The following is a 10,746-nucleotide window of genomic DNA, read 5'->3' as shown; positions in this document are numbered from 1 at the left end:
CGTCTGACCCGGGCTTGGGACCAGTTCGGGTGAAGGCAAAAACTTATTTGGGAATTGACCCAGAGAAACCCGGTTGACTTGGAGGGTGGACCCGGGACCCAGTCTACCAAGTCAAACCTAAATGAGACTTAGTCAATTAACTATAGTGAGAGAGAGACGAGGAGAGATGGCTTTGACGGATAAAATTAAATATTCAGGGAGGAGGTAATTGAACGCAGCGTGATAGAAACTATGGTTACTCTTAGACAACCAAAAATCCCTACCCAGATCGAAAACTGCAACTAATAGTACCTAAGATGGCAAGAAACCAAATAGATTACCCCTCAGGAAGCTCTTCTATGAGGACCGTGAAATCTTTTTGTGTTCTTCATCGGAAGCTGATGATATTGACAGCCTAGAGCCTGAAACTTATTGTGTGTGGACGCCAAAGAAGGAGGAGGGGTCTCCAGGGAGTTGCAAGAAGAGCAGCTCTACAGGGTCCAATAGAAGTTCAAAGATTTTATTCACCAGAGTAATAGTGATGGTAAGGATACTTTTGTGTTCTTGATGCCTAATAACAAGAAAAGTGGCCTCCATCATCAGAGATTAGGCAGCGATGACCAAGATAGGAATCATAATAAACAAGGCATAGAGAAAAGGAAAGAAGCAAAAGGAGTTGGAAGAGGTTTGTTTCAATTTCAAGAACATTATTATGTGAGGAGTAAAGAAGGACATAAACGCCGCTCCTATTTGCCTTACAAACCTGATTTGGTGGGGTTTTTGTATAATGTTAATGGGGTGGAAAGGAATCTTCATCCATTGTGAGAGGCAGCGAATGATTAATATATTTTTATTTTATTTTTTTTTTGTAATTTTTTCTCTTAACAACCAATTTTGTGTATTAATTTTATTTTTGTTTTTGTAGTAGGGATCATTTATAATTTCCAGGATGAATTTCAATTTGTGTGTAGATAAAATAATTAAGCTGTCGTGATGGATGATATTGTAAGTTTACAATCAAGGTTGTCAAAATCGTGATTTTGACACGGCATGGAATATTTAAACTAAACTCGGATCGTAAAATCATAAAATCATAAGGAATTTTAAAATAAATTTAAAATAAATTATGTTTCAAATAAAAATTCATAGCACCTTAAAATATATGCTTTAAATAAAAATCCATACATAGTTTAAGCACCTTAAAATACATGGTTAATACATGGTTCAAATAAAAATCCATAATGTATGGTTAATACATACTTCAAATAAAAATCCATATATAATTCAAACACCTTAAAATACATTGTTCAAATAAAAATTCATACATAATTTAAATAACTATTCATTAGCTAATAATTAACAAACTTAAAACAAATAATCTGCTGGTGTGTCATGTAAACTAAAACCAGCTTCATTGCCTTCATCTTCCTCGTTATTCCTCAGACATTCATCAATATCATTAGCATCAAGAGGATTATTAGTATCACTACTAATAACAACACCAATATTATGATCATTAGTGCTACTACTAGTATCAACACCAATATCATCAATTTGAATCTCCAAATCATCTTCAGTACCATGACTCTCTATTTCAACATCATTAAGAATTTCTTTTTCATCACTTTCATTTTCATTACCATTTTTTCTTCGTGTTGCATTGTCAATAGCACTAAGCAAATCAATGTTTAAATGTTTTTCTCCCTCGGTTATCCAATCATCATCAGATGAAAGACCATCTTCTACACCAAAATCATCTGCTTGCTTTTTTACTTAATTATTATTCAATTTCAGATTGCACATTACAAATACCAAGTCATTCATTTTTCTCTGGTGCAAACGATTTCTTCGTTTTGTATGAACCTAAATAAATAATTCAATTCAAATTTATAAGATTTTTATCAAATATTTCAACATTTAAAATAAAAAACAAAAAAAACTCACCATTTCAAATGCACTTCAATTACGCTCACATCCAGATAAAGTACAAGTCAAGCTTAAAACTTGGATTGTAAACCTTTGTAATTCTGGACATTCATCTCCATAAGAATCCCACCATTGAGCTGGAGTTTTTTTTATCTCTTGTTGTCTTGGCAGTCTCAATGCCAAACAACCCTTTTGCATCTTTGAATGATTCAAGTTGTAAGTCAATTTTGCACATTTCACTTGCATTAGGCACCATCCTTTCTAAGCATTGATATAATCCAATTTTAATGTTGGCATAAATTGGGATTATAATGATAATGAGGATTCAAATAATAAGTTGCTGCATGTAAGGGTCTGTGGAGTTGAAGTTTCTATCTTGCATTAACAATATTCCATATAGGTATATAACTATATAAAAAAAATAAAAATATCATTACACTTAAGGAATATCTCAATTGAAAGTATCTCTAAAGACATTCATATTAATAGATGACAACATTTAAAATAGAAATTAGCAAGATATATACCTTTTCTTCACAGAACCAAAATTCACTTGTATCTTCTCTTTTGCTTCATCCATTGCTTTATATATAAAACCCATAGCTGGTTTCTTATCAGAATCAACTAATCGAAGAACTTTAATTAGAGGATACGCTGCCTTAATACATATAGTAACATCATGCCAAAACCTGCTGTCCAAAACACAATTTTGAATTCGTTTCCCTTCTTCTATTCTTGCAAACCTACATGAACTCCACTGATTGGAAGTAAACATAGTCATCAACTGTATTTTATGATCATTCAAACATCCCAAAGTTAAATATGCAGTAGCAAACCGTGTGGCAGCAGGCCTAATCAAATCCCTTCCTTTCGTAAAGTGTCTTAGCATGGAAATAAGAATAGTTCTTGAATAAATATATGAAGTGATTCTCCTCCCCTTAGCAATAGTTACTTGATGAATCTCTAACTTTTTCTCAAAATCCTCTAATATCAAGTCAATACAATGGGCAGCACATGGTGTCCAAAACAAACTCTTTCTTTTTTCCATCAATAATTGTCCCGCTGCCTTATAATTTGCAGCATTATCGGTGACTACTTGGACAACGTTTTCCTCCCCAATCCTTTCCACAATGGCATCTAACATCTCAAATACCTTATCAGCAGTTTTGGACATATTAGAAGTATCCACCGATGACAAAAAAACTGTCCCTTTAGGACTATTAACCAAAAAATTACAAATACAACGTCTTTTTTTATCTGTCCATCCATCAGACATTATTGAACAACCAATTTTTTTCCATTCTAGCTTATAATCCTCAAGCAAATTCATTGTTTGGTCAACTTCTTGCTTCAAATACTTCTCTCTAATATCATGGTAGGATGGAGGCTTGAAACCTGGCCCATGCTTTGCAACCAATTCAAGTGCTTTAAGAAACTCAGGGTTTTTTACACAATTAAATGGAATTGCACTAGTGTAAAAAAACCTTGCAATTTGTCGACATGCTTCTTCTCTAATATCTTTTTTTAGCAATTGATTTAGAGTTGTTTGTGTACTTCCACTCCCACTAGCTACTCTCTTTCCTTTGTCCTTGGAGCTAATTTCTTTTATTTCATCATCATCATCATCATCATTTACACTATATTGATGGGCCTTTCTTTTCTTTTTAGTTGCTTCTAGATTTTTCACCAAAACACCTAAAATCATCTGCTTAACATTTTCTGGTACTTGTTGACATGGTTCAACATCCTTACGAGTGCAAGCCAAATGCTGTTTAAAACGAAAAATACCTCCACTGATAATTTTTTGACAATACTTACACTGAACTTTTCTAAAATTCTTATCAATATCTATACCATGTTTCCATCCCATGTCAAGCCTATTACTAGAAAAAATTTTCCTAGATGTCATAAGTTCAACACTTCAAGAATCAATTCAAATCAACTCTGTAATCAATCCAAACATTTTACGCATATAAGGTAACCGTTACAGCTTCAAAAAAAAATAGAAATAAAAGCCAGGAAAAGGCAAGAAATTGAAACATTAAACACCCAATATATAATAGCAAATGCATGTTGGGTGCCGGTGCATAGGCACATAGAAGAAACATGCATTTTCAACATAATCACAGGTTTCATAGCTCAATTCACTAGCCAATCATAGGCATTGCAGCTTTGCAGATGAGGTAACAACTAACAACTAACAAGGACTAAACAGATTGCTTGGTAACTGAACCAAAACTACTAAACTAAGGTTTCTAACAAAATCAACACATGGATTACACCTAACTAACAAGGACTAATGAAATTGCACATGGATTACTAACCTGACTCTAACTTGTTCAGATCACGAAATAGAGACAATTGATTTATATGAAAGAACAGAGTCACAGACTCACACACACACCGCATAGTTAAACTTGAATTTAAAATTCACAAGCAATATCTCAATAATAAAAAGTCATAGAAACTTTAAATCAAAATCTCAATCTTTAACATCATTAAACTGTAAAGATTAAAGCACCTAATGGTCCTAACCAACAGTCACAACAGATTACAAACAAGGTAAGAAATGGACATGGTAAGAGACTCTTACCTCTGTTCTGAGCAGTGAGCACTGAGGAGATCAATATTGCAGTCAAACTTAGAGCCTGCAAATCCAATCAAACAAATATTAGCATTAATGCATTAGAGTAAGAAATGGACAGGGGAAAAAAAGCACCTCTAGCTGCTGGTAGTTACCAACAGAGAAGAGAGAACCAGAGAAACAAGATAAACAGAGTAACTTACCTGGTAGGGATTGGAGAGATGCCGTTATTATTGAGTAGACTCTGGTTCTCACGGTGATTAGTGAAAAAAACGTTGTCGATGAGGGGCTAGGGCTGTTGTGGAGTATACATTAAGATTATCTATTAATATTTTTTAAAGGTAAAAAGCAATTTTAAAAATATTTAAAAAAGAACAAGGTACAATGATACCGAAATTGCAATTGCAGTTTCAGAGAAGGAACGTGACTATGTTTTGCTTATTGGTTAATAAAAGTCTTTGTTCTGCGGGGGCCAAGTCGCTTGGGCTCCACACGGTGCAGACATGACAAGCTATGCTCAATTGCTCATCTCTTGTAAGCAAACTATGTATTTCTCTCCCATCAGTTATGACAACGGGCTTTTAAGTAATCTTCTGAAGTATCGTCAACTAGAGACTGAGTCACTAAGGAATCCTCAGTTTAAGGACGACTGGAATTTAGGGATTTCAATTTAGGGATTTCAGTTAACGCCAATAGGTGGTCGATACCTGACAGATTCATGGCCTTTTTTTTTCTTGCGGGTAAAATCGTTAAATCATGATTTTATGCAATTTCACCCGATTTTAATGATTTTATCCGATTTTGCCCCAATTTTACTTATTTTCGAGTTTTACAAGCGATTTGACCCGTAAAGCCTATATCAACTCGTAAAAACTTACGATTTTACGACTCCCAGGGCAGGAAGGGTAGCCAATGGCTATTGCAAATTCGAAACCGCCAATTATTCTTGTTATTAGGTATCAAGAACACAAAAAAATATTTTTTTTTTGTTGATCCAAGTTAACCCGGATCAACTCATCTGACCCGTGACCTGATCATTTGACCGGGTCAATGACCAGGTCAGGTTTCAAAATTATAGCTCATACTGTATGGGAGGCAATTAAAAAAGTATTGGAAATGTATAATAATTGTTTTTTAAAATATTTTTATTTTTATATATTAAAATAATATTTTTTATTTTTAAAAAATTATTTTTAATATCAACATATAAAATTAATAAAAAAATAATTTTAAACAAGAAAATCATATTAAATAAAAAACATTTCAAACGCACTCCCAAATTTCCTCTGAAATTGCAACTAGTGTAATTATCCAGAGGGGATTTTTAATTTTTTATTCAATATTGAAGATGATTTTTGGACTAATTTACATGTCAGTTGAAACTAAATTTCTTTTTCCGATAATTTTAAAAGTGCATATCATTTTCATCGATTTCATGCGTTAAAAAAACATATAAAAATTAGTACTGAATGTATCTCCTCTGAGAGCCCGGGTTAGGGATAAGAGATTTCTTGCTTTGAGGATGATATGGGCACAATATGGGGATTTCTCAAAGCAGTTATAAATTCAATGCAGATAACAAATAATACAAGAACCCGAGCATCTCGATTTGTCTTTGTTTCATTGCCTAAAATCTAACTCATGTCGAACTCTTCTATCTCTGTATTTCATGCACCGGTGCTTTGTACATAACACAAATTGCATATAAAGACTCAGACAAATTCCTGGATATGCAACTTGAGTGCGGATCTGATTCACCTTTGTGGGGGTAATGCTCATCTATTCTCGCTTATCCTCCTCAAGATCTTCAACAAGTGCATTCCTTTCCAGCTTATTAGCAATATCACCGGTTGTCAATGATATACCCTCCTCGTCAAGGTCCTCCCCCTCTGAATATGCATATCTGCAGGAGCAAGCCCGATTAGCAGCAGCATGTTCGATTTTACTATTAATATGATTAGATTTTACTATTTCAGTTCAAATGACAAAAATACAGGCAATGCATAACAGTAAACATCCTTGTAAAAAATCCACGAAAGGGCAAAAAAAAAAAAAATGCTTGCTGGTAATTTATTTATTTATTTTTTGGGGGGCGCATGGGATTTCTGCTATTTTGATTTCTATATCACAGACTTATCAACATATTTTAGTGCAGGGGTCTTAGTTTCATTTTCCAAAAGGAGAATATACTGCCCATGATTACCTCTTGAAGCCAGAACGTCCCAAAAATTAGATAGGAGAACTATCCTGGCATGGTATCTCAAGCAACTGCAGACTTACCGAGAACTATCCTGGCATGGTATCTCAAGCAACTGCAGACTTACCTTGTTGTTGAATTCATATTCTGTCTAGGTCTGTGAAAATCACAAGGCTTCCAAAGACTCAATCTAATCATTGAATTCATCTTCTGTCTATATTTATGAAAATTAAAAGCCTTCTACCACCCATAAAACACATGAATCTAACTTTAGTCTTCTTTATTATGAAAACTGTATAAATGTAGAGATAAAGTGAGAAAGAAGAAAAAAAAAATTAATTACAAAAAGGGCAAGAAGTATGCAGAGATTTAACATTTACTCGAGAGCAACAAAAAAAAAGTTCTATTTCTTCTGGGCAAAGGATTTCCACTATTTCAGTTTCTATACACCAACAGTTTTTTGGTGTAGGATACAGTACCATCGTTTTCTTAAAGGAGAACATACTGCCCATGATTGCCTCTTGAAGCCAGAACTTCCCATAACTTAACTCCAGAACTTAGATAGCAGTACTATCTTAACATAGCATCTCATGCAACAGCAGACTCACTGTACACTTTCAGTCTAGATTTATGAAAATTAAAGGCTTCGACAGACCCCCTCTAATTATTGAATTCATCTTCTGTCTAGATTTATGAAAATTATGAGCCTTCCACAGTTCTACTACCCATAAAATACATAAATCTTATTTTAGACTTCTTTGCTGTGAAAAAACTGTATAAATGGAGTGATAAAGTAAGCAAGAAGTAAAAAATGAAAAACAATATTGCATTGAGTATGCAGAGATTAACAGTTAAGCAGATAACAACAAAAACAAATATCAGAATTAGCATCAACTTCCCAAAATGATATGCTTATGAATTTATTACAACTCCAATCTACAAAAATACCAGTGTCAAGTTCATGAAGCAGCAAGGATTCAAATTCAGAATAATAGCAGCAATACCAATATCCCTAACAACAAGAAAAAGAACAAGGCCCTGCTTGAATTGCAAAAGGCCAAGTGAGCCCACATATTCACAACATCAAGTCTCAAAAGTAGAAAACAACAAAAGTGAAGGTGATGTCAGAGCAAGTACCTAGTCGGGTTATGTGAAGGAGCCCAGAGCACACATATGACCACCAAGAGTGAGTATGCGAGCAAAGTCCAGAAAGCAGGGATGATCCAAGCAACTTGCCACAGCTCACTTAGTGGATCAGTAGCATTGAAGTATAGCTGAGCAAACATAAGCCAGAGAAGAATGGGTATTCTTTAATAAATACACCAGCAAATAATATAATTATCATATTTCATCTTCTGGTGAAGATCAACAAAGGGATAATTTAGTGGGTAGAACAAGAAAATAAACATTACCTCAAAACCAATCCAGGCAATGGAAAGCAGTACAGACACTGCAAGGGCATTGGTAAACTTCCGGTACAGTTCTAACTTAGCCATGTTTCTCCTCATCTTCATCCACAAAACAAAGGAAAAAAGTAGAGAAAGAAAGAATCATTTCAAAAGTGCAATAAGAAGGTACTACCGATAGCAATTCAAGAGCAGAAAGACAGCACCCCCGGACCATTTTCCACAGATCCACACTCAATAAAGACAGCCAAGATGTGCATGCACCCATCCAAATACACGAACTCATAGGTTTTTATTTTTTAACGGGACATCATCAGTGGATACATGCACAGTTTATAAATTTGGAAGGAGAGGTAGAAGAAGATAATCACCTGAAGCTTCTCTAAAGTTTTTGAAAGCGATGAGAAAATCCAGAGAATAAAGCAGGAATCCAGGAAAACAACTGGAAGCACCACAAACACCTTCGTTTTCTTGGAAAAGTCATTGATGTTTCCCAGATGTTCAATGAGCTCAAGCGCCTCAGAAGCAATAAAATATACCAAACCAAGAAGAAGCACTTTTGATGTTATGCCACCAAGGGTTGGCCTAACTACACCAAAACCCATTGAGACAACCAAAAGAAGAAGGCGGGATAGAGTCTTCTTCACAGTGGTAAAGGTGACAGCCCACAACGTGATACCCATTGGTCTCAATCCAGTTGAATTAAAATTGACATATTCAAAATACCAAACAGCCATCTCGCACATTCCAAGAGCAATAACTGCCGTAATGTGGTAATGCAAGTGTATAATATCCTTCCAAAATTGAACAAACCTTAAGAACCATGCTAGTCCTAGCACAAGATAAGCTAAAGACATAATTCCAAAGAATGTCATCAAAGGAGTCATCTTTCCGGGCAAATAACCATTTGGGTTCTTCCACACAGTCCTCCCGTTGATCACTGTCCCCTTCAATTCCGGATTACAAAACATAAAATAAAGGTAATACATTCCATTACTGTTTATCTCGATTTCATCAGCTTCCAGTTTGGCTTCTTCATTTGTTCCTGCAAAATCCGTCTTAATAACACGCGGCCAGTTAGGATTATCCACATTTTTCTGGAAAATCACCTCCCCTAACTTGCAAGAACCCGTCTCCGCAAGAGTGTGATTACAACATATAGCACTAGTCTTCAAAAACGCCCCTCCGATCCTCTCCCTATCTTTCACATCAAGTATGATTGCTTCAACAACTCCAGTACTCGGCTGCATATCCTCTTGCCGACTAGCTGACTCTTTCGTCCTCCTAAACGTCACCCCTTCAAACCTAAAAATATTAAGCTAAATCTTTAGCTCAATATTCGTCGTTCCATCATGTGGGACCCACAGTTACTGAAATCTGAACAATTCTCAATGACATCAAGAAATCACAAAAATTAAACCCATTCTACCCTATGATCCCAAAAATTAGCCACAATAATAATTAAATCTAGAAATTTAAGAACCCCAGAAAGAAAAGCACAAAACTGAGTAAAAAAAAGTGCAATTAACAAGTGAATAAAAGGAAATCCACTCAACAAGAAAATTAAAGAAAGTGCAATTAACAAGTGAATAGAAGGAAATCCACTCAACAAGAAAATTAAAAAGAAAAAAAAAACCTGATGAAGGATTTTCCTGATTGGGAGCTAGCAGAGGAATCAGGATGACGAGAAGCTTTAGAAGCATAAAGACCTTCGCTACCACCATGAAAAAAGAAGGCATTGGACTTTGTAGTAAACGCTTCGTTTCTGTACTCATGAATCGATCCCTCCACTTGTGTTGTGATCATGCACAAGAAGAGCAGTAAGCTTATCCGTAACCCTTTACCACAAGCTTTAGCACCCCGAAATTCTCCACGTTCCATCTCTGAATTTTTTTTTCCTTGGAAGGAACCACTCTGATGGTGCTGTTCTGATTAGTAAAGACGCTACCAACAGACGCTTAGCAACTAGACCAGTTACAACGTTGTTGATAATGACACTGGACCTGAAAAGGTCCAGAAGTTTGTTTTCTATGTGAGCTGGGCTTACTTAGGCTTTCCCTTCAATTCTCACTCACAAGTTACTATATGACATAACTATAAACCAATGTTGATCCAAAAATTGACTTGGGTTAGATTTCATTTCAACTTAAATTATGTTTCCATGAAAGTGATATTGTTTTAGTTAAAAAAATAAGGTTCGACTCACTGCTCTTCAATGAGTTAACCCAACCAATCCATCATAATTCATGTGTTGACTCCAGTGAAACTCTAAAGAGTCAAGACCAAGTATTATACTTGTGCTCATGGGTCCGTTATAAAATTCTACTCTACTCTCCTTTTCCTTGTTAAAAAAAGCTAACTTGATTGATTTTTTATGCCTGTAGACATTAAGATAGTATTTGATATATTGATTAGACCGGATAAGATTAGATTAGTAATTGTTTTATTTTGTATTTGATGTGTATTAAGTTAGATTTTATAATTTATTTTATTTTGTGTTTAGTAAATTGAATTCAACAACGAGGTAAGTCTGAGTTGATTTTTAAATTAAATTTTAAAATTAATATTTAGATCAGTCCAAATTAAAAAAAAAAATTAACTTAACTTGATTTAGGTCAATGATTAATTCAATTTAAGATCTAAATCTTACTCTA

The 10,746-nt window shown here is 34.7% G+C and overlaps 2 protein-coding genes across 3 annotated transcripts; both read right to left on the bottom strand.

Annotated features, from left to right (window-relative positions):
• Positions 1 to 2,401: 2,401 nt before the first annotated feature.
• LOC105108893 (uncharacterized) lies at positions 2,402 to 3,833 on the bottom strand. The gene has a single exon (XM_011003392.1). The coding sequence runs from the start codon at positions 3,812 to 3,814 to the stop codon at positions 2,417 to 2,419; it is 1,398 nt and encodes a 465-aa protein (XP_011001694.1). The 5' UTR covers positions 3,815 to 3,833; the 3' UTR covers positions 2,402 to 2,416.
• A 2,149-nt stretch (positions 3,834 to 5,982) lies between these two features.
• LOC105108892 (Lung seven transmembrane receptor family protein) lies at positions 5,983 to 10,127 on the bottom strand. Of its 2 annotated transcripts, none has more exons than XM_011003389.1 (5): positions 9,729 to 10,127; positions 8,464 to 9,397; positions 8,099 to 8,194; positions 7,824 to 7,960; positions 5,983 to 6,392 (listed from the first exon to the last, which is right to left on the bottom strand). In XM_011003389.1, the coding sequence occupies exons 1-5, from the start codon at positions 9,971 to 9,973 to the stop codon at positions 6,269 to 6,271; spliced, it is 1,536 nt and encodes a 511-aa protein (XP_011001691.1). In that variant the 5' UTR covers positions 9,974 to 10,127; the 3' UTR covers positions 5,983 to 6,268. The 2 variants fall into 2 exon arrangements, with proteins under 2 accessions (XP_011001691.1, XP_011001693.1); XM_011003391.1 differs by having other exon boundaries at positions 8,464 to 9,469; positions 9,729 to 9,818.
• Positions 10,128 to 10,746: the final 619 nt, after the last annotated feature.

This window comes from Populus euphratica, unplaced genomic scaffold, assembly GCF_000495115.2.
Source record: "Populus euphratica unplaced genomic scaffold, PopEup_1.0 scaffold230.1, whole genome shotgun sequence".
NCBI lineage: Eukaryota > Viridiplantae > Streptophyta > Magnoliopsida > Malpighiales > Salicaceae > Populus > Populus euphratica.
This window is presented reverse-complemented; position numbering and strand designations above follow the sequence as displayed.